The 22,481-nt window shown below is 61.3% G+C and overlaps 1 protein-coding gene across 7 annotated transcripts; it reads left to right on the top strand.

Annotated features, from left to right (window-relative positions):
- The first annotated feature begins 901 nt into the window (after nt 1–901).
- On the top strand, nt 902–21,435 carry HSPA12B (heat shock protein family A (Hsp70) member 12B). 7 transcript variants are annotated; one of them, XR_004240267.1, is made up of 14 exons: nt 4,563–4,799; nt 6,928–6,973; nt 9,082–9,182; nt 11,547–11,671; nt 12,354–12,540; nt 12,824–12,928; nt 13,228–13,344; nt 15,429–15,600; nt 16,888–16,974; nt 17,382–17,486; nt 18,371–18,629; nt 18,814–18,917; nt 20,236–20,982; nt 21,085–21,435. XR_004240267.1 is itself a non-coding variant. In XM_032109577.1 (14 exons), exons 2-13 carry the CDS (start codon nt 6,931–6,933, stop codon nt 20,886–20,888), a joined length of 2,058 nt encoding a protein of 685 aa, XP_031965468.1. In that variant the 5' UTR covers nt 4,563–4,799; nt 6,928–6,930; the 3' UTR covers nt 20,889; nt 21,116–21,435. The 7 variants fall into 7 exon arrangements, 5 of the variants coding, with proteins under 5 accessions (XP_031965466.1, XP_031965468.1, XP_031965467.1 ...); XR_004240266.1 differs by having other exon boundaries at nt 20,236–21,085; nt 21,148–21,435; XM_032109577.1 differs by having other exon boundaries at nt 20,236–20,889; nt 21,116–21,435.
- The last annotated feature ends 1,046 nt before the right edge of the window (nt 21,436–22,481 follow it).

Here is a 22,481-nt window from a genome sequence, read left to right as displayed (position 1 = left end):
TGGCTGATCCGCGCCGGATCCGTGTTCCCAATCTGTGTTCCCGCTTTGCGACATCGTTTTGCATTTTGCTCCTCGTTTTTGCACTTTTCACGCTTTTCAGGACCTGAACCATCAGTTCTGGCAGCTGGAGGCGGCGGGAGCCCTCCCTTTTCCTGCCGCAGGGATGCAGGAGAGTGGGAAGAGCTGTTTTTCTCCCAAATCCTCAATTTTCCTCCCTAAGATGCCCATGCCAGGGCGGCTGTGGGAAACCAGGGAATTCCCAGCTTCCCAAGTCTCTCTGGCCTCATCCAGCCAGGAGAGATCCCTGAATTTGGGGTGCTCCAGAGGGTGGGAGGAGCAGGGGGGCAGGGAACCCTCAGGATACTGGGGAGTGGGACATGTGGGAAGTGGGAATGCTGCAGTGGGGTGACAATGCCATGTCCCAGACAGATCCCAGACAGGCTGGGAGCCACTTTTCCCTCCCTCTTCTCCAGGACAGGAATTTCTGGATTTAACCTCCCACAAGGGGTGGCCAAAATCCCTGTGGAAAATCCTCTCCAGGCTGCAACCCCCATTCCAAACTGTCCCTGCTCCTTCATTCCCAAATCCCAGCTCCTTGTGGAGGGAAGGGGCTCTGGGGTGGGGTCCCAGCACAGACCCCAGGGGTGGCTTTGGTGACTCAAGACCAGCAGGGTGGCGACTGTCACTGCAGAGAGGTGGCCACCAGGATACATCTGGGCACAGCCGGGCACGGGGAGGGGGCACTGGAGACCCCAGCCCCCCTTTTGGGGACCGCCCAGAGGCAGCGCTGCCGCAGCCCCCCCGTTCTGTGCCCCTCACGGTTTGTTTTCCTTTCCCGGAGAACTCCGCCTGACCCGGGGCCGGGAAGAGCCTCTGGAGCGGGGGGAGCCCGGCGAGACCCCCGGAGCCGCCCCCTCCTCTCGGTAATGGTTTGCAGCTGCCTCCTCCTCGCCCTCCTCTTCCTCAGGGAAGGCTGGGGGTCACCATGGCACGGCCAGGGGCACCAGGGGACGGGACAAGGGGAGGCTGGGGGACACCATGGCACGGCCAGGGGCACCAGGGGAGGGGACAAGGGGAGGCTGGGGGACACCATGGCACGGCCAGGGGCACCAGGGGAGGGGACAAGGGGAGGCTGGGGACACCATGGCCCGGCCAGGGGCACCAGGGGAGGGGACAAGGGGAGGCTGGGGGACACCATGGCACGGCCAGGGGTACCAGGGGAGGGGACAAGGGGAGGCTGGGGGACACCATGGCACGGCCAGGGGCACCGGGGGAGGGGACAAGGGGAGGCTGGGGGACACCATGGCACGGCCAGGGGCACCGGGGGAGGGGACAAGGGGAGGCTGGGGGACACCATGGCACGGCCAGGGGCACCAGGGGAGGGGACAAGGGGAGGCTGGGGGATACCATGGCACGGCCAGGGGCACCGGGGGAGGGGACAAGGGGAGGCTGGGGGACACCATGGCACGGCCAGGGGCACCAGGGGAGGGGACAAGGGGAGGCTGGGGGTCACCATGGCACGGCCAGGGGCACCAGGGGAGGGGACAAGGGGAGGCTGGGGGTCACCATGGCACGGCCAGGGGTACCAGGGGAGGGGACAAGGGGAGGCTGGGGGTCACCATGGCACGGCCAGGGGTACCAGGGGAGGGGACAAGGGGAGGCTGGGGGTCACCATGGCACGGCCAGGGGCACCAGGGGAGGGGACAAGGGGAGGCTGGGGGTCACCATGGCACGGCCAGGGGCACCAGGGGAGGGGACAAGGGGGCACCGTGAGGGGAAGGGTGGGTGAGCACGTGTGTGTGCGTGTGCGCGTGCACTTGGGTGTGCCCACGGGGCGTGCCAGCGGTGCGAGCGTGCAAATGCGTGTGGATGCGTGTGCGCGTACGCGGGGTGCGAGCGCGTTGTGGGTGTGCGTGCCCGTGTGTGTGGGTGTGCAAACGGGGCGTGCGGGCGGGTGCGTGTGAACACGGGGGCGCGCACGTGGTGTGCGCGCACACGGGGCGTGTGTGAGCGCCGGTGTTGTGCGCGGATTTGGGGGTGTGCGCGCGGGTTCGCGCGTGCAAATGCTGTGGGTGCGCGCGTGGGTGTGCAAGGAGGGCTGCACGCGAGTGGAAGAACACGAGTGAGAGCCATGACGTGCACGCGTGTGCGTGCAAGGGCGTGAACAGCACGCGTGTGTGTGTGCAGAGGCGCGGGGAGCTGAGTTCACGTGTGCGTGCGAGAGGATTCCTGTGGGTGTGCAAGGGGATGGCTGGAGTGTGCACCAGCGCCTGCCTGCTCCCATGTGTGCAAGAACACGTGTGTGTGCAAGAGGGGAAACTGAGGCCCGTGCGCGGGGGATTTCCGGGGGTTGCCGGGGTTTTCCAACCCCAAAATCCCCCCCCCTCCCCGGGGACAGCGCTGAGGTGGGGAGGGGACCTCGCTTGGAGCCCGGATGGACACCGGGAATGTGGGAATCGCAGCCTTTGGACACCGGGAATGTGGGAATTCGGGTGGCACTGCGTCCCCCCCGCTGGCACCGCGGCCCCGTGGCCGCCCTGCCCTTGGCGGGGCAGTGGGAAGGAAGCGATCCAGCCCTTCCCAGGCTGGGTGGGATCCATCCCTGCTCCCGCAGCGCCGGCAGGGCCGGGAGACGGGGGTGGGAGGGCTGCACCCCCTCCCCGCGGGGTCCCCTCGGCACTGAGGTCACCTCGCTGTGGTGGGGACAATGTCCTTTGTCCCAATTTACACCCGTTTGTCCATCCCGATCTGTCAGCTCCGTGTGGGACATCTGGGAGGGGGTGATGATGATGATGATGAAGATTCCCATTATCCCGCTGCAGATCCCGGCCCAGGAAGGCCCAGTTTGGCCGCAGAAAGGCTGGGAAGGAGCAAACTGGGAGCACTGGGCAGGAGGGGATGGACTGCCCAGATCCTGTCCCCAGATCCTGTCCCCAGCTCCCGGGTTGGGGACGCGATGCTACCCCGGGGTGCTGGTGGGGGACACTGCTGTCCCCACCGGCTGCGGGTCCGGCCTGGGCTCTGGTCTCGCTTCCAGCCCCGGTTCTCCGTCCTCGTCCCGGGTTTCCTGTCCCGGCGGCATTTCCATGGGCCGGGCCTCAATTCCCGGAAAGCGCTACCTCATCCCTGTCGGGGCGCCAGGGACGCAAACACGGGCGGAGCCCCCGCTCTTGTCCCTGTCCCCCCCCTCCAGAACCTTCCCTGGCTCCGGGCAGCGGTGCCAGGCAGGGCTGGGGGGGGGGGGGGCTGGGACACCCCCCGGTCACCTGTACCCCCAAAATTCCCAGTACAGCCCCAGTATAATCCCAAATGCTGCTCTGACATCCCCCTCCTGTCCCCTGCGGGATTTGGATGTCCCCTGGCCCAGGAGGTGACCCTTTGTCCCCTCCCCAGTGTCCCCCGCCAGTGTCACCCCCTTGGGCACAGGGGCACGTCCTGCTCCAGGCCATGGCATTCCCGGCCAGGGGCTTCCTGACCTTGATCCCAATGATCCCAGGGGCTTGATCCCAGTGATCCCAATGATCTCAGTGACCCCAATGATCCAAATGATCCCGGCAATCTCAGCGGTTCAAATTATCCCAATTTTCCCGGTGTTCCAAGGGGTCTCACTGATCCCAGTGTTGTCAATGATCCCGACGACCCCAATTATCTCAGTAATCCTAATGAATAAATTATCCCAATTATCTCAACAACCCCAATGATCCAAATGATCCCAATTTTCTCAACCATCCCAATTATCTCAGCGGTCCCAACTACTTCAACTCAGTGATCCCAATGATCCCAAATTCCTCGATTATCGGAACGATCCCAATATTCTGCCCGTGCTTTTGAGGCCCCCACAGGTGGTTCCTTCCCATTATTTTTGGGAATGGCGGGATGGACCCTTTTTCTGCCTCCCTCCCTTGAGGTCTCCCAGATCTGACCCCACTCCCAGGACCCCCCGAGCTCTGCTCCCACCCTCGGGATCTCCCCGCTCTGATCCCAAATCTGGGATCCTGGGCTCTGACCCCACTCCCAGGACTCCCCGGCTCTGCTCCCACCCTCGGGATCTCCCCGCTCTGATCCCAAATCTGGGATCTCCGGCTCTGATCCCATTCCCGGGACCCCCCAGCTCTGCTCCCACCCTCGGGATCTCCCAGCTCTGATCCCAAATCTAGGATCCTCGGCTCTGATCCCCCTCCCGGGACCCCCGGGCTCTGCTTCCTGGCACAATCCGGTCCAGGAGCCCCCTCTGGGAACGAGAACGACCCTGGGGAGGAGAATCCCAGGATAATCCCGGGCTCTGGAGCCGGGATGGGGGCTGGTTGTGGGGACAGATGTCACCCGGGGCGCGCAGTGACAAACCCGGCAGAGATTGGGACAAATTCAGGGTGACACTGGCGGAGCTGGGGGGTGTGGGGGTGGCGTGTCCCCCATCCCGGCCGCTTTGGGACCCTTGTCCCCCCTCGGTGGCCGTGGCCGGGCGGGGAGCGGAGGTTCCGCTGCCGGCGGGGCCGGGGCTGGCCCTGCCTCCTCCTCCTCCTCCTCCTCCTCCTCCCGCTGCTCCCGCTCCCACATCTGCAGCTGGAATTGCAATTTGAGGCGCTGCCTGGGCCGGGACAGGGAGTGGGAGGAAGCCGGAGCGCGGGGGACTGCGCGGGGCCCCGACGGGGACAGAGCCGCGGACAGGACGGGGACAGAGCCGCGGGGACAGAGCCGCGGGGACAGAGCCGCGGGCACCACCCCGGCGGGCACAGCCCGAGTGGCAAAGCGGGGGCTGCACCGAGGGGTCCCCAACCTGTGTCCCCCCCCCCCCAGCGGTGAGTGGCCGGGGGGTTGGGGACAGCTGGGGGACAGCAGAGCGTGGGGAAGTGGGGGTCAGCCCTGGCCCAGGTGAGGGTGGCACCGCCCCGGGGGTCTCTACCCGGTTTGGGGACACTTAAGGGGGGGGGTGGGGGGGCGGTGCCAGGAGTGCGAGGGCTCTTCCCAGTGGGAATGGGGGGCCGTGGGCGCGGGGGGGAGTGGGGATGGACGCTCTGGCACTGCCCCCGTGCGTCCTGTCCTGGGGGACACCGCTGTCACCATCGGGGACACCACCAGGGACAGTGCCACAATGTGCCAGCACTGTGCAGGGGCTGTGCCGGGGACACCCCTGGGTGGCTTCCGTGTCCCAGCCATGGCTGAGGGGACAGGGAAAGGGCTCCAGGGAACCCCAACAGCTTCTCCGGAAGATTTGGGGTGTCCCCAACCCCACAGCCGTGCTCAGCCCTGGCACAGGGGGGATGTGGGGACAAAAGAGCTCCTTCTGTCCCCGCAACATCTGGATCGGAGCCCCACAGCTGCCCTGAGCACCCCGGGTGTCCCGTGGGGACATCTCGAGTTGTGGGGACAACCCGAGCTGTGGGGTCACCGTGCCAGGCCAAGCCGGTGTCCCCGTGCCACTCTCGGCCATGCCACAGCCCCGCTGTCGCTCCTGGCTCCTCCAGCCTGATCCCGTCCCAAACTTTGTTTCCTTTCCCCGTTTCCGTGAGCCCCCGCAGGGGAGGAAATGGTGGAAAGTCCTCAAAATCGCCGCTCCTGCTGGAGGGAGCCCCAGAGCCACCGGGATCCTGCCCTGGAAGGGACCCCCGGAGTTGGGGACTTGGTGTTGTGTCCCCTGGGTGACTGGGGGACACCTTGGGGGGTTGAGGCCACCCACCCTCCTTGCAGGGACCTCAGCAGGGGGTTGGCACCTTGGGGACGAAGGTGGCTATTGGCCACCCCCTGCCAGCTCTGAAGAAGGAGGATTTTGGCCACTTGGAGCCTGAGGGTCAGCACAGACCCCGGAGTGACCCCCTGGACACCTCCCATGGCCATGGAGGGACAGGGAATGAATCCACGGAGTCACCGAGGGCTGGTGTGTCCCTCTGGATCCATCCATCCGCGGGATGTGGGAGATCAGACTGCGGGGTTGGGGACATTGGGGACATCTCTGCACATCTCAAAACCACAGCCTGAGCCCCAGGCAGCGTTTTTGCTGGAAAAGACACAAATCCCACAGTTGGGAGCTGATGTCTGGAGCGTTTCCCCGCAGGAAAACCTCCTGGAAAGCCCCATTTTGGTGGAAAAGCCCCTGGACCACCTCTAACCTGCCAGGACCCCCCCTCTGCGTCACCCCAGGGCCACCAGCACCTCAACCCCCACCCACAGCTCCGGGGTGGCCGGAGCTGGACACCCCCATTCCAGGGAAAGTGTTCCCACCTGCCGTTTGTATCCTAAAGGGTTTTTTTTCGGGAACAGGGAAAGCTGTGGGGGCCGGCAGTGTGTGGGTGGGTTTGGCTCACGGCGAGGCCTCTCCCGATGAGCTCAGCTCTATCCCGAGCCGCTGGATTTGTGGGATGAGAGCGGCCGGCACGGCCTGGGGGACTCGGAGGTGCCGGGATGCCGCAGCCTCGGGAAGGGAGCCAGGAACTGGGGTGTTATCCTGGGAAGAAAATTTGGAGCTGGTCCAGGCTGGGTCTGGGATCCCTTTGGCCACCGTGCTTCCATCAGGAATATAAATTGGGATTTTCCCTAAATGAGACCCCAAAAAAGGGCTTTGGCTGAGGGTAAAAATGTGCAGGAACAGCGATTCCCACATGTCTGTATCCCACAGATCCGTATCCCACACATCCGTATCCCACAGATCTTCCCAGTGACAGGAACGCGGGCCCCTGTCCCCACAGTGGCTGTGACAGCCGGTGACCCCCCGCCGGTGACAATCGCGTGTGCCCCAAACCGCGACAGCCGCTCCCTCACCCCATTGTGAGCTGGGATTTGGGATCCCCTCCTGCCAATCCTACAGATCCCAGCCCCGTCCCCGGTGCATTTTTGGGGGGGATCAAGGCTGGGATCACACTGAGGGGACACCGTGGCCACCCCACGCCTCCGAGGGGACACAGGGATGGATTTTGTCCCTTTCTTTTTCAGGCCATGGCGATGCTCCTGGAGCCCGGGATGCAGAGCCTGCGGATGGGTAAGGATGTCCCGGGGGGTGGCACTGGCTCACGTGTCCCCTGAGCCCCCCCAGAAGATCGTTCTGTGTCGGGGTCCCTCGCTGTTCCCCTTCTGTGTCCCCTCCACAGCTCCCACGCCAGGGTAACCAGAACCAGGTGTGGGAGGAAACCCGATCCCGCCATCCCAAACCCGATCCTGCCATCCCAAACCCGATCCCGCCATTCCAAACCCGATCCTGCCATCCCAAACCCGATCCTGCCATCCCAAACCTGATCCCACCATCCCAAAACCAATCCTGCCATCCCAAACCCAATCCTGCCATCCCAAACCTGATCCTGCCATTCCAAACCCGATCCCGCCATCCCAAACCCAATCCCGCCATCCCAAACCCGATCCTGCCATCCCAAACCCAATCCCGCCATCCCAAACCTGATCCCGCCATCCCAAACCCAATCCCGCCATCCCAAACCCGATCCTGCCATTCCAAACCTGATCCTTCCGTCCCAAACTCAATCCAGACATGCCAAATCTGAGTCCTCGATCCCAAACTCAATCCTGCCATCCCAAACCTAGGAGTACGGAGGCCACAGCAGGAATTAACCACCCCCCCAACCCGATCCCGACCCTTATCCGCAGGAATGGGGTTTCATGTCCAAGGCTCTCCAGAGCCCCCTGGGGGGTTCACCGGTCCCCCCAGCTCTGTCGTACGTGGAGGCGGCGGAGAGACCATTCCCGTTTGTCTGGGATCAAATATTTATGGGACAGACAGGGATACAGGGAAAGGCACTTATGGAGCAGGTGTTGGGGACAGCAGACATGTCACCAGCACGGCTCTGGGGGGGACACGTGGCAATCGCTGTCCCCAACTCCACGATGTGGCAGTGCCTCGGCTCTTCCCCGGACACGGAAAGTCGGGATCAGCCCCATCCCAATCCCGTGGCTGCTGCTGTTGTTGGGGGGGTCCCAGAGCATTCCTGGAGCACTCCCTGGGGCTCCTGAGCTTCCAGAGGGTGTCCCAGTGCAAACGGGGTGGGTTTGTCTGGACACTGGCGAAGGGGAGATGGAGTTTTGCTCTTCCTGGAGGAGCCTCCTCTGTTCCCAAATCTCTCCAGAGCCTGGCTGGGGGCGGGCGCTGGTCATCCCTGCTCCCATGGCCCCGATCCCGGCAGGATCCCGGCTGGATCAGCAATCCCAAATCGAGGTCTTGGGGCCGACAGTCCCTTCACCTCCCCAGTATCACCGCCTGGACCTCAGATCCCATTCCCAACACTTTACCCCATCCCAATCCCTTGGGAAAGTTGCTCCATTGACTCCCCCAGCCCCTTCCCGGCCGTGCCCTTCCAGCTGGAGCCGGTCCAGCTCTTTTGGCTCTTTTGTGGGTGGTGATTAATTAATGCTGGCTGCTAATTGGAGACAGGTGCCCGGGGCAGTGTAGGTGGGACAGCCTCGTGTCCCTGGTGTGGGGTGCGGGGGACTCTGGGGCTCATCCCATCCCAATTCTGGGATCTTCGGGGGTCCCTGGGGCTGGAATTATGCTGCTGGAAGGGACAAGGATGGCTGGTGGCTCCAGGAAGAGGAAGAGGAGGAGGGAAAATCCGCTGTGCCATCCCTGAGGTCCCCACCCCCAGATTTTGGGGTCACCACAGGCTCACACAGGAATTTCCAGGGTCTCCAGAAAACCGGGATGTTCTGGAATTCAGCCCAGGGTCCGAGCTGGACCCGCTTCCCCTCTCTGGGTCTCCGAGGATTTGAACCACAGACACTTCCTTTCCCTCTTTCCAAGTTTCCCCCCATTCCCTCTGAATCCAAACCTTCCAGCTGCTGGCCTGGAGCAGCTTCCCCATCCCTGGAAGTGTCCCAGGCCATGTTGGAGCAACCTGGGATAGTGGAAGGTGTCTCTGCCCATGGATCATCTTTAGGGTCCTTCCCAACACCAACCATCCCACAATTCCATGATTTTATGATCTCCACGTCTCCATGCCTGAAGTCCCCACAGTGGCTCTGTCTCCTCCAATGCCATATCCACCCCGGATCCGTCTCCATCGGGACGTCCCGGGTGGTCTCTCCTTGGGGAAGGGTCTTTGGGGGAGGTTGGGGTCACCTGGACTCAGCCGTCCATGTCCCCAGGTGCCAACAGCGAGCGGTGCCCAACGCCGTCCCCGCCCGGCTCCCCGGGGACACCCCATGACAGCTGCAGCATCGCCCCATTGACGCCTTCCCAGTCACCGGTAAGTGGGGGACCAGTAGGGCCACTGGGGGACCAGTAAGGTCATTATGGGGTTCCCAGTAAGGCCAGTGTAGAAAACCCAGTAAGGTAGTTGTGGGGTTCCCAGTAAGGCCATTGTGGGGTCCCAGTAAGGCCATTGTGGGGTCCCAGTAAGGCCATTGTGGGGTCCCAATAAGGCAGTTGTGGGGTTCCCAGTAAGGCAGTTGTGGGGTCCCAGTAAGGCCGTTGTGGGATTCCCAGTAAGGCCGTTGTGGGATTCCCAGTAAGGCCATTGTGGGGTCCCAATCAGGCAGTTGTGGGGTTCCCAGTAAGGCCATTGTGGGGTCCCAGTAAGGCCAGTGTAGAGTCCCCAGTAAGGCCATTTTGGGGTCCCAGTAAGGCCAATATGGTGTTCCCAATAAGACCACTATGGTGTTCCCAGTAAGGAAATTTTGGGGTCCCAGTAGGGCCACTGTGGGGTCCCAGTAACACCACTGTGAGGTCCCAATAAAAAAGCTGTGGGATCTCCTGTAAGAGAGTTTTGGGGTCCCCAGTAAGGCCAGTATGAGATCCCAGTAAGACCCCAGGGGCTCCCAGTAAGGCCCTTGCGGTGTTCCCAGTAAGGCAGTTGTGGGGTGCCAGTATGGCCGTTGTGCTATTCCCAGTAAGGCTGTTACGGGGTTCCCAATAAGACCACTGTGGGGTCCCAGTATGGCCATTGTGCCATTCCCAGTAAGGCTGTTACGGGGTTCCCAATAAGACCACTGTGGGGTCCCAGTATGGCCATTGTGCTATTCCCAGTAAGGCTGTTATGGGGTTCCCAATAAGACCACTGTGGGGTCCCAGTATGGCCATTGTGGGGTCCCTGGGGGGCTGTAGGGTCTGTCCCACTGTCCTTGCCCCTCTGATCCTTCCCCAGTTGCTTCTCCCCCTCCCCTCCCCTCCCAGTCCAGCCTCCATCCCCCCAGTCCCACAGGATGGGTCAGCCTATCCCAGGACCTATATCCATGGGATTTTCAGGATGGAGGGGTTTTCCAGCTCCAGAACAACCCACTAGGATCAGTTGAACCCCCACAAAGCACCTGCCCTCATCGGGGGCGTGTGGGAGGCCGCATTCCGGAGCCGGATCCTCCCTGGAGTTCCTTGTCCATGCACATTCCTGCGCCAGCCGCCTCTTCCCTGCTGATCCCGGTGTTTTTCCCGGCCAGCTCGTGTCCGCACTTATCAAATCTGGGGACATTAAAAGTTAACGAGGCTTTCAGCTTCCCGTGGTGACACGGGGACAGGGCCTTGTCACATCCTCACGGCTCCTTCGGCACGGCAACAGCGCTGGAGGGAAGGGACAGGGACATGGGGCAGGGAAAGGAAAAGTGTGGGAGCAGCAGTGGGAACATCCCAAAACGCCTGGGCCAGGGGGATTTTCAGCTGGGTGACCCTTGGGGACACCTGGGACAAGGTTAGATTGGACACAGGGAAGGGTTTTGGCTGGGTGACCCTTGGGGACACCTGGGACAAGGTTAGATTGGACACAGGGAAGGGTTTTGGCTGGGTGACCCTTGGGGACACGTGGGATGATGTCACCTAGTCTGAGATGGGAAGCAGGGAAAGGCTTTGATTGGGTGATCCATGGGGACACCCGGGATGATGTCACCTGGTCCAAGATGGGGAGCAGGGAAGGTTTTGGTTTCAATGATCCTTGGGGACACCTGGGACAATGTCCCTTGGAGTGAGATTGGATACAGGGAAGGTTTTCCACTCGGTGACCCTTGGGGACACCTGGGATGAGGTCCCTTGGAGTGAGATTGGATACAGGGAAAGTTTTGGGTTCAGTGACCCTTGGGGACACCTGGGACAAGGTGAGATTGGACACAGTGAAAGTTTTGGGTTCAGTGACCCTTGGGGACACCTGGGACAAGGTGAGATTGGACACAGTGAAAGTTTTTGATAGGGTGACCTGTGGGGACACATGGGACAAGGTCCCTTGGAGCAAGGCTGGACACCAGGAAGGTTTTGGGGGTTCTTGGCTCCGATTTTAGGGTTCAAGTGAGGAGGGCTCAGCACCACGATAAAAACAGGACCCCCCAACCATCCTGGGTGACCCAGTGGGCATCCATCCCTCTCCAGGGCTGCCCAAATCCTTGTGTCCCATGGGAACTGCCTTTAGGAACAACCGCAGCCACCCCATGGAATACGGGAGATCCTTTTCCCAATGAGTTGGAGATGTGTAAGAAGAGGAATCACCCATCAGGGAATCAGCGAGTTGGGTGAACATCCTGGAAAAAATCCTGAAAATCCTGAGAGAATGAACCCCTTCCTGGGTTTTTTACCCCTTTTCTGGAATGAGCCAGCCCCAGCTGAGTGCTTGATCCCATTCCTTGTGTTCCAGCGGAGCGAGGCGCGCTCCCAGCAGACCCCATCCTTCTCCGTGGTGGTGGCCATCGACTTCGGCACCACCTCCAGTGGTTACGCCTTCAGCTTCACCAGCGATCCCGAGGCCATCCACATGATGAGGTGAGGAGCCACCAGAGGCCCCGGAGCTGCTCCTGGGGCTGGGAAAGGACTTTTATGGCCCCAAAATGATGGATGTTGGGTTGGTGGGAGATGATTCCTGGAAGCAACGGGTGGAATGTGTGGGATGAGGATACTCCAAGGGCTGGAGCCTCTCTGCTGTGGAATGTCCAGCCTGGGGAAGGGAAGGAGCCAGGGAGAGCTGCGAGCCCCTTGCAGGGCCTAAAGGGGCTCCAGGAAAGCTGCAGAGGGATTTGGGACAAGGGATTTGGGCCAGGAGGCAGGGAATGGCTTCCCAGTGGGAAAGGGGAGCTTGGGCTGGGATGTTGGGAAGGAATTGCTGGCTGGGAGGGTGGCGAGGGGCTGGGCTGGAATTGCCAGAGCAGCTGGGGCTGCCCCTGGATCCCTGGGAATGTCCCAGGCCAGGTTGGACACTGGGGCTTGGATCCACCTGGGATGGTGGGAGGTGTCCCTGCTCATGGCAGGGGGTGGCACTGGGTGGTCTTCAAGGTCCCTCCCAACCCAAACCAGTCTGGAATTCCATGAAATTCCTTGGAGGACAGAACGGGGTCATCCCTCCTACTTTGTCCCCCTTTGAGGTCCTTCAGACCATGCCCATAGAAACAAATCCAACCTGGCAGGACCCATTCCCTGGAAGTTCACCAGCTCTGGGTCCTCTTTGCAGGAAATGGGAAGGGGGGGACCCAGGCGTGGCCAACCAGAAGACCCCCACCAGCCTCCTGCTGACCCCGGAGGGGACATTCCACAGCTTCGGCTACACCGCCCGGGATTACTACCATGACCTGGACCCCGAGGAGGCCCGCGAGTGGTTCTACTTCGAGAAGTTTAAGATGAAGATCCACAGCACCAGTGTGAGTCCCTGCTCGCACCCCAACGTTCCTGATATTCCCAGGGGAATCCTGGCCAGGCTGAGAGTTGAAATGTTGGAAAAAGCCCCGTTTTAGCCCATTTTAAGGGTGAATTTGGGCTTCTCCTATCCGAGCTGCTCCAGGGTGAGTGGATGTGGCTGCACAAAGGTGCTTCAAGTGCCTGAACTCCAGCTCGGGTACAGAGGGATGAGCAAATTCCAGAGGTTTGGTGATGGATCCGGCCACCTCCCAGCCCCTTGTGTGATCCATCTGCTGTTCCCGGCAGGATCTGACCATGAAAACCGAGCTGGAAGCTGTCAATGGGAAGAAGATGCCGGCACTGGAGGTGTTTGCCCATGCGCTGCGCTTCTTCAAGCAGCACGCGGTGCAGGTGGGGCCACCTCCGTCCCTCCTCCTCCTTCCTAAATGGAATCGTTTGTAGGGTCCTCTCCATGTGAGGGTGGGGAGGCCCTGGAATGGAAATCCCAGAGCAGCTGTGGCTGCCCCATGATCCCTGGAAGTGTCCAAGGCAAGGTTGGATGGGGCTTGGAGCCACTTGGAATAGTGGAAGGTGTCCCTGTGTGGGACTGGATGGGATTTAAGGTCCTTTCCCAACCCAACCCATTCCATGATTCACCGGGAGCCCCCATGCTCCAGCCAGGACGTCACCTCCTGCTTGTCCCCTGGCAGGAGCTGAAGGACCAGTGCCCATCCCTGCCCGAGAACGATGCCATCCGCTGGGTCCTCACCGTGCCGGCCATCTGGAAGCAGCCGGCCAAGCAGTTCATGCGGGAAGCGGCCTACAAGGTGGGGGGGACTCCAGGGGATGACCACGTGGTGACCTTCACAGGGGTTTTGGTCTCTGGGGATATCCCCATCCTCCCTCACACTGAATTTCCAGTGCCAGAGGGCAGGGTTAGGTGGGATACTGGGAAGGAATTCCTCCCTGTGAGGGTGGGGAGGTGCTGGGCTGGAATTCCCAGAGAAGCTGCGGCTGCTCCATCCCTGGAAGTGTCCAAGGCTGGGTGGGATGGGGCTTGGATCCAGCTGGGATAGTGGGAGGTGTCCCTGCCCACGTCAGGGCGTGGAATTGGATGGGATTTAAGGTCCCTCCCAACCAAAACCAACCAAAAGTTGTCGGTTGATTGGTTGGTTGGATAATTTGGTGGGTGAGTGGTTGAGTGGCTGATTGAGCGGTTGGGTCGTTGGTTGGGTGGGTTGTTGATTGAGTGGTTCAATGGTTGCATGGCTGATTTGGTGCTCAGGTCATTGATTGAGCAGCTGTTTGGTTGAGTGGTTGGGCTGTTGGTCGGGGTGTTGGTTGAGCAGTTGTTTGGTTGAGTGGTTGGGCTGTTGGTCGGGGTGTTGGTTGAGCAGTTGTTTGGTTGAGTGGTTGGGTTGTTGGTCGGGGTGTTGGTTGAGCAGTTGTTTGGTTGAGTGGTTGGGTTGTTGGTCGGGGTGTTGGTTGAGCGGTTGGTTGGTGGAGTGGTTGGGTTGTTGGTCGGGGTGTTGGTTGAGCGGTTGGTTGGTGGAGTGGTTGGGTTGTTGGTCGGGGTGTTGGTTGAGCGGTTGGTTGGTGGAGTGGTTGGGTTGTTGGTCACGGTGTTGGTTGAGCGGTTGTTTGATTGAGTGGTTGGGTTGTTGGTCGAGGTGTTGGTTGAGCAGTTGTTTGATTGAGTGGTTGGGTTGTTGGTCGAGGTGTTGGTTGAGCGGTTGGTTGGTTGCTTGAGCAGGTGGGTGTTGGTTGGGTGGTTGATTGCGTGGGTGGTTGGGTCGTTGGTTGAGCGGTTGTTTTGCTGAGTGGTTGGTTGGTTGAGTGGTTGGTTGTTTGAGGGGTTGAATCATTGGGTGGGTGGTTGGTTGGGTGGGTGGTTGGTTGAGCAGTTGGGTCATTGGTTGGGTGATTGGTTTGGTGCTGAGCGATTGGTTGAGCTGGTGGTTGGTTGAGTGGTTGGATGGTTGAGTGCTTAGGTGGTTGAGTAGTTAGTTGAGTGGTTGAATCATTGATTGGGTGGGTGGTTGGTTGAGCAGCTGGGTCATGGGCTAGGTGATTGGTTTGGTGGTTGGGTCATTGGTTGAGTGGTTGCTTGGGTGGGTGGGTGATTGGTTGAGTGGTTGGTTTGGTGTTCAGGTCAATGGTTGGTGGAGCGGTTGGATGATTGAGTGGTTGATTGGTTGGGTGGTTGCTTAGGTGGTTGGTTTGGCGCTCAGGTGGTTGGTTGAGCAGTTGGGTCTCGGGCTGGGTGGCTGGTTGGTAGGTTGAACAGGGTTGAGTGACTGTGTGGTTGGTTGGGTGGTTGGTTTGGTGGTCAGGTCATTGGTTGGGTGGTTGGTTGGTTGAATGGTTGGTTGGGTGGTTGGTTTGGTGGTCAGGTCATTGGTTGGGTGGTTGGTTGGTTGAATGGTTGGTTGGGTGGTTGGTTTGGTGGTCAGGTCATTGGTTGGGTGGTTGGTTGGTTGAATGGTTGGTTGGGTGGTTGGTTTGGTGGTCAGGTCATTGGTTGGGTGGTTGGTTGGTTAGGTGGCTGGTTTTGGTGGCCAGGTCGTTGGTTGGGTGGTTGGTTGGTTGAGTTGTTGGTTGGGTGGTTGGTTTGGTGGTCAGGTCATTGGCTGGGTGGTTGGTTGGTTGAGTCGTTGGTTGCGTGGTTGGTTGGTTGAGTGGTTGGATGGGTTGACTGGGTGCTTGGCTCATTGGTTGAGCTGTTGGCTCACAAGCTGGGTGGCTGATTGCTCGGTTGAGTTTTTGGGTGAACATTCGGATGTTTGGTGAGGGTTGGGTCCTCCAGCATTCCACAACTCCAGATCCAGGTGAGCACCAAGGGGATGTGGACACACTCTGGGAACCCCCAGTCCCCGTCCCCTCCCCGCCCTGTCACCGCGTGTCCCCACAGGCCGGCCTGGTGTCCCCGGAGGCCCCGGAGCAGCTGCTGATCGCGCTGGAGCCCGAGGCCGCCTCCATTTACTGCCGGAAGCTGCGGCTGCACCAACTGATCGAGCTGAGCTGCCGGCCCCCGGCCAGCGGGGCGGAGCCCCCCCACCCCATCGACTCCAGCTTCCGGCAGGGTGAGTGGTGCAGGAAATGGGGTCGGGACAGGGCCGGGGGCTGGAGGAGCAGGGAATGGCATCTGGGCCTGGGTTCCAGGTCTGGAGGGTCCAGCAGCTGCAACGGCTGGGGAAGTCCCGAGAGATGCCATTCCCAGAGATCCGCCCGTTCCCAGAGACCCCTGTTCCCAGAGACCCCATTCCAAGGCTCCCCCATTCCCAGAGACCCCCATTCCCAGAGACCCCATTCCAAGGCTCCCCATTCTCAAAGACCCAATTCCAAGGCCCCCCCATTCCCAGAGACCCCATTCCCAGACACTCCATTCCCAGAGGTCCCCCATTGCCAGAGACCCCATTCCCAGAGACCCCATTCCCAGAAAACCCATTCCCAGAGATTCCCCCCAATCCCAAAGAGATCTCTGTCCCCAGAGATCCCCCATTCCCAAAGACCCCCCCCATTTCCAGAGACCCCCCATTCCCAGAGACCCCGTTCCCAGAGACTCCATTCTCAAAGACCCCATTCCAGAGACCCCTGTTCCCAGAAATCCCCATCCCCAGAGATCCCCCACTCCCAGAGACCCCTCCCATTCCTAGGCCCCCTGTCTCCAGAAACCCCCCGTTCCCAGATCCCCCATTCCCAGAGACCCCATTCCCCGCACCCCAAATCCAGGGCATTTTTTCCTGCTTTCCCAGAAGCCCCCAAGCCGTGTCCCCCTCCTGCCACCTTGGCCACCACCCCGTGTCCCTGGGCCACCTCAAGGGAGTGTCCCCCCATCCATGGCATCCTGAGGCTTTCCTGGGACAGCCCCAGATTTCCCAGTTGGGACCAAGCCCTGGAATTGGGATGTGCTGGTGGTGATCCCAGATGGAGATTCGGGGTTCCGTGGGATTTATGGGGTTGCTCGAGCTGATCCTGAGGATGAGGAATTATCCATGTGCCAAAAATACCCCGGGATAGCCCCACCTTCTCTGATTCATCCCGGCCCTTCCGGGTGGCTTTGATGTCCTTGGGACGGGGGGAGCAGAGGAGACCCCACCCGGGCTTTGGGGTCCGGGGCGGAGGTGGCATCGCAGGTGGGCACAGGATGATCCCATGGGATCCGGTGGGATCCTTTGGGATCCCAGCAGGGCAGTGGAAAAGCTGGATCAGCCCATCTGTGGTGGAGCTGGGCCATATGGGGGCCACCAGTGCTCCCAGTACAGCCCCAGTACAGCAGGAATGGGGCGGATCCCAGGGAATGGGGTGGATCCCATGGAAATAGTGAGGGGATCCTGACCCCACTGCTGACCTCTGGCTCTGTCCCTCAGCCCGGGAGCAGCTCCGGCGATCCCGGCACAGCCGGACCTTCCTGGTGGAGTCGGGAGTGGGGGAGCTCTGGTCGGAGATGCAGGCAGGTAGGAGTGGGGGGAAGACGGGTGGGGGTTCCCGCTGGAGATTCCCAGATCCCGAGCACTTCCCAGATTCCAGAGACTTCCCAGATTCTGGGGACTTTCTGGATCCTGGGGTCCCCCTGGATGAGTGGTTGAGGGGCTGAGGGTGCCCTTGCCATGGGGGTCACACGGGTGGGGCCAGACCGTTGACCCCACAGAAGGGGCGGGATCTCCCTGCCACCATCCCATCCCTTCATCCCTCTGCCTCCCCAAATTCCAGCTGGTTTTTTTGGGTGGGGAAACCACCCCCAACCCCTCGATATTTTGGTTAAAACTTCGTTTTCCTGAGGGAATCTCAAGCTCCCAGCCCGCGGGTGGGTGTCGCGGGGGGTCACTCAGGACCGCCACGCTGTCGCTGTCCCCTCCCGCAGGTGACAGGTACATCGTGGCCGATTGTGGTGGGGGGACCGTGGATCTGACCGTGCACCAGATCGAGAAGCCGCAGGGGACTCTGAAGGAGCTCTACAAAGCTTCGGGTGGGCTCCGGATCCCCATCCATCCATTTTTTCCCCCGCTCTGGGATCCCCCTGGACCCCAAAACCCGGCTGGAGCTCCCCGCCCCACAAAAGGGCCGTGGGTGGGGCTGTGGCTCCACCTGGTGGCGGCGGAGGGAAGTGCAAGGGGACCGGGGGGACAGAGAGGGGACAGGGGGACAGGGGGGTGGATTGGGGAGACAAAGTGGGATGGGGGTGGATTTAAGGGGGACAAGAAGGGACAGGGGGGATGGGTTGGGGGTGGTGGGTGAGGGGGGACAGAGGGATGGGGCTGGGGTGGAGGAGACAAGGGAGTGTGGGGGACCTGGGGACATGGGTGCCACGGGGTTATGTGGGGACCTGAGGACGTCGGGATGGGGGGGACACGGGGATGTGGTGGTGGGAGACATGGGGACACAGGGATTTGGGGTTATGAGAATGTGGGGAACACGGGGTTGGGGTGCCATGGGGACAAGGGGGATATGGGGGACATGGTGGTGGGGGACATAGGAGACACGGGGACATGGGGGTGTGGGTGCCACATGGGGGACATGGGGACACAAGGAGATGATGATGGGGACATGGGGACACGTGAGTTTGGGGTCATGGGAATGTGGGGGACATTGGGATGGGGGGATGTGGGGTTGGGGTGCCATGGGGATATGGGGGATATAGGGGACATGGTGATGAGGGACATGAGGACATCGGGAGGGGGGACATGGGAGACACGGGGACATGGGGACCACAGGGACACAGGGATGGGAGACACGGGGACACGGGAATATGGAGGACGTAGGGACATGGGAGAACGTGGTGATGGGGGTCATAGCGGCCACGGGGACATGGCTACCACGGGGCCACCTCCTGACCCCACCCTCGTCCCTCAGGAGGTCCCTACGGGGCCGTGGGCGTGGACCTGGCCTTCGAGAAGCTGCTGTGCCACATCTTCGGGGACGATTTCATCGCCACCTTCAAGGCCAAGCGTCCGGCGGCCTGGGTGGACCTGACCATCGCCTTCGAGGCGCGGAAGCGCGCAGCCGCCCCGAGCCGCTCCAGCCCCCTCAACATCTCCCTGCCCTTCTCCTTCATCGACTTCTACCGCAAACACCGCGGCCACAACGTCGAGACCGCGCTCCGCAAGAGCAAGTGAGGGGTGACGCGGCTTGGGGACATCTCGGGAGCACGGGGACATCTTGGGAGTGACGTTGGGGATGGGGAGAGGGCAAGAGAAGGGCAATGGTGGGACGGGGGTGGTGGGGTGGGTGGGAGAGGACAGGGAAGGAGCAGGCGGGAGTGGGCAGTGACGCCTGGGTCCCCTGTCCATCCCCAGTGTCAACCTGGTGAAGTGGTCGTCCCAAGGGATGCTGCGGATGTCCCCCGAGGCCATGAACGAGCTGTTCCAGCCAACCATCACCCACATCATCCAGCACATCGGTGCGGCCTGGGGGACACCCCCATCCCTGGGGGACACCCCAATCCCTGTCCCTCAGATCACCCCCTGTCCCTGGGATCACCCCCTGTCTCTGGGGGACACCCCCATCCCTGGGGGACACCCCAATCCCTGTCCCTCAGATCACCCCCTGTCCCTGGGATCACTCCCCATCCCTGGGATCGCCTCCTGTCCCTGGGATCACTCCCCATCCCTGGGATCGCCCCCTGTCCCTGGGATCACTCCCCGTCCCTGGGATCGCCCCCTGTCCCTGGGATCGCCCCCTGTCCCTGGGACCTTCCCTGTTACTGGGAGCCCCCAGTTCCTGGGATCTCACCCATCCCTGGGACCCCTTCCATCTCCGGGACCTTCCCTGTCCCTAGGACCCCGCTCCTTCCCTGGAACTGTCCTTGTCCCTGGAACCCCCTTTGTCCTTGGGATCACCCCTGTCCCTCAGAGCCCCCCATCCCTGTGACCCCTCCCATCCTTGGGACCCATCCATCCCCGGGACACCCCCTCATTCCTGGGAGTCCCTTCATCCCTGGGAGTCCCTTCATCCCTGGAATCCTTCCTGTCCCTGGGCCCACCCCTGTCCCTATGAGCCCCCCATCCTAGGGACCATCCCTGTGCCTGAGGGATCCCCCCATCCCTGGGACAATCCCACATCCCTGGAACCCTCCTTGTCCCTGGAATTCCTCATTCCTGGAACCCTCCTCGTCCCTGGGACCCCCCATTCCTGGAACCCTCCTTGCCCCTGGGATCCCCATTCCTGGAACTCTCCTTGTCCCTGGAACCCTCCTTGTCCCTGGAACCCTCCTTGTCCCTGGAACCCTCCCTGTCCCTGGAACCCTCCTTGTCCCTGGGATCCCCCATCCCTGGAACCCTCTGTGTCCCTGGGATTCCCCATCCCTGGAACCCTCCTTGTCCCTGGGATTCCCCATTCCTGGAACCCTCCTTGTCCCTGGGATCCCCTCCATCCCTGGAACCCTCCTCGTCCCTGGGATTCCCCATCCCTGAAATCCTCCTTATCCCTGGAACCCACCTTGTCCCTGGGACCGCTCCTTGTCCCTGGAACCCCCATTGTCACTGGGATCCCCCATTCCTGGAACCCTCCCCGTCCCTGGAACCCCCATTGCCACTGGGATCCCCCATTCCTGGAACCCTCCCTGTCCCAGGGACCCCATTCCATCCCTGGAACTTCTCCCATTCCTGGACTCCCCTCATCCCCGGCCCCCCATCCCCCCCCCCATCCCCCCCATCCCATCCCCACACCTCTTCTCCACCAGCCCAACCCCAAACCCCCTCCTTTTATCCCCGCTCCAGACACCCTCTTGAAGAAACCCGAGGTCCAAGGCATCAAATTCCTGTTCCTGGTGGGCGGCTTTGCCGAGTCGGCCATGCTGCAGCGGGCGGTGCAGGCCGCCTTCGGCCACTGCTGCCGGGTCATCGTCCCGCAGGACGTGGGGCTGACCATCCTCAAAGGGGCCGTGCTCTTCGGCCTGGACCCCGGCGTGGTGCGGGTGCGCCGGTCCCCGCTGACCTACGGCGTGGGGGTCCTCAACAAGTTCGTGGAGGGGAAGCACCCGCAGGAGAAGCTGCTGGTCAAGGAGGGCAAGAACTGGTGCACCGACATCTTTGAGAAGTTCGTGGCCGTGGACCAGTCGGTGGCATTGGGCGAGGTGGTCCAGCGAAGCTACTGCCCGGCCCGGCCCGGCCAGCGCCGGACCATCATCAACATCTACTGCTGCGACACCGATGACGTGGTGTACATCACCGACCCCGGCGTCAGGAAGTGCGGCACCATCAGCCTGGAGCTGGGGGATGTGGGGGACGCCACGGGGGACGCGGGCCCGGCGTGGGGCCGGCGTGAGATCCGCGCCAGCATGCAGTTTGGGGACACCGAAATCAAGGTGACCGCGCTGGACACGCGCACGGCGCGCAGCGTGAGGGCCACCATCGACTTCCTGTCCAACTGAGGGGCCCTGGCATTGTGGGGACACCTCCAGGAGATGCCACCATCGACTTCCTGTCCAACTGAGGGGCCCTGGCATTGTGGGGGTGCCCCCAGGAGATGCCACCATTGACTTCCTGTCCATCTGAGAGCTTCCATCATCATGGGGATCTCTGGGACCTGCCACCATCGACTTCCTGTCCAATTGAGGGACCCTGGAGGATGCCACCATCGACTTCCCGTCCAACTGAGGGGCCCTGGCATTGTGGGGACGCCCCCAGGAGATGCCACCATCGACTTCCTGTCCAACCGAGAGCCTCCATCATCATGGGGATCTCTGGGACCTGCCACCATCGACTTCCTGTCCAGCTTAGACCCCCCTGGAGGATGCCACCATCGACTTCCCGTCCAACTGAATGTCCCTGGCATTGTGGTGACATCCCCTGGGAGATGCCACCATCAACTTCATCTCCAGCTGAGAGCCTCCATCACCATGGAGACCTGCCACCATTGACTTCCTATCCAACCAAGAGCCTCCATCACCATGGAGACCTGCCACCATTGACTTCCTGTCCAACCAAGAGCCTCCATCACCATGGAGACCTGCCACCATTGACTTCCTATCCAACTGAGAGCCTCCATCACCATGGAGACCTGCCACCATTGACTTCCTGTCCAACCAAGAGCCTCCATCACCATGGAGACCTGCCACCATTGACTTCCTATCCAACTGAGAGCCTCCATCACCATGGAGACCTGCCACCATTGACTTCCTATCCAACTGAGAGCCTCCATCACCATGGAGACCTGCCACCATTGACTTCCTGTCCAACCAAGAGCCTCCATCACCATGGAGACCTGCCACCATTGACTTCCTGTCCAACCAAGAGCCTCCATCACCATGGAGACCTGCCACCATTGACTTCCTATCCAACTGAGAGCCTCCATCACCATGGAGACCTGCCACCATTGACTTCCTGTCCAACCAAGAGCCTCCATCACCATGGAGACCTGCCACCATTGACTTCCTATCCAACCAAGAGCCTCCATCACCATGGAGACCTGCCACCATTGACTTCCTATCCAACTGAGAGCCTCCATCACCATGGAGACCTGCCACCATTGACTTCCTGTCCAACCAAGAGCCTCCATCATCATGGGGATCTCTGGGACGTGCCACCATCGACTTCCTGTCCAACTTAGACCCCCTTGGAGGATGCCACCATCGACTTCCTGTCCAACTGACATTGGGACCACCATTGTGGGGACCACCAGGAGATGCCACCATTGACTTCATCTTCAGCTGAGACCATCCTGGGATCTGCCACCATCAATTTCATCTCCAGCTGAGACCTTGCCAACATGGTGGGAACCTCTGCGATCTGCCACCATTGACTTCCTGTCCAGCTGAGGGACCCAGGAGATGCCACCATCAACTTCCAGTCCAACTGAGAGTCCCTGTCATTGTGGGGACCACCAGAGATGCCACCATCGACTTCCTGTCCAGCTGAAGGACCCGGGAGATGCCACCATCGACTTCCTGTCCAGCTGAGACCTTCCTGGAGATGCCACCACTGAATTCCTGTCCAACTGAGACCTTCCTGGAGATGCCACCACT

This window comes from Corvus moneduloides, chromosome 5, assembly GCF_009650955.1.
Source record: "Corvus moneduloides isolate bCorMon1 chromosome 5, bCorMon1.pri, whole genome shotgun sequence".
NCBI classification, from domain to species: domain Eukaryota; kingdom Metazoa; phylum Chordata; class Aves; order Passeriformes; family Corvidae; genus Corvus; species Corvus moneduloides.
The sequence above is the reverse complement of the archived record's forward strand: the minus strand, read 5'-3'. Positions and strand labels throughout refer to the sequence as shown.

Excerpts from the sequence above, each read along its gene's own strand:
- HSPA12B (XM_032109575.1), top strand. The coding sequence starts at position 6,931 with ATGGCGATGCTCCTGGAGCCCGGGATGCAGAGCCTGCGGATGG. Across the intron at positions 13,345-15,428 it reads TGCGGGAAGCGGCCTACAAG|GCCGGCCTGGTGTCCCCGGA; the intron begins GTGGGGGGGACT and ends GTGTCCCCACAG. Across the intron at positions 18,630-18,813 it reads ACCGCGCTCCGCAAGAGCAA|TGTCAACCTGGTGAAGTGGT; the intron begins GTGAGGGGTGAC and ends GTCCATCCCCAG.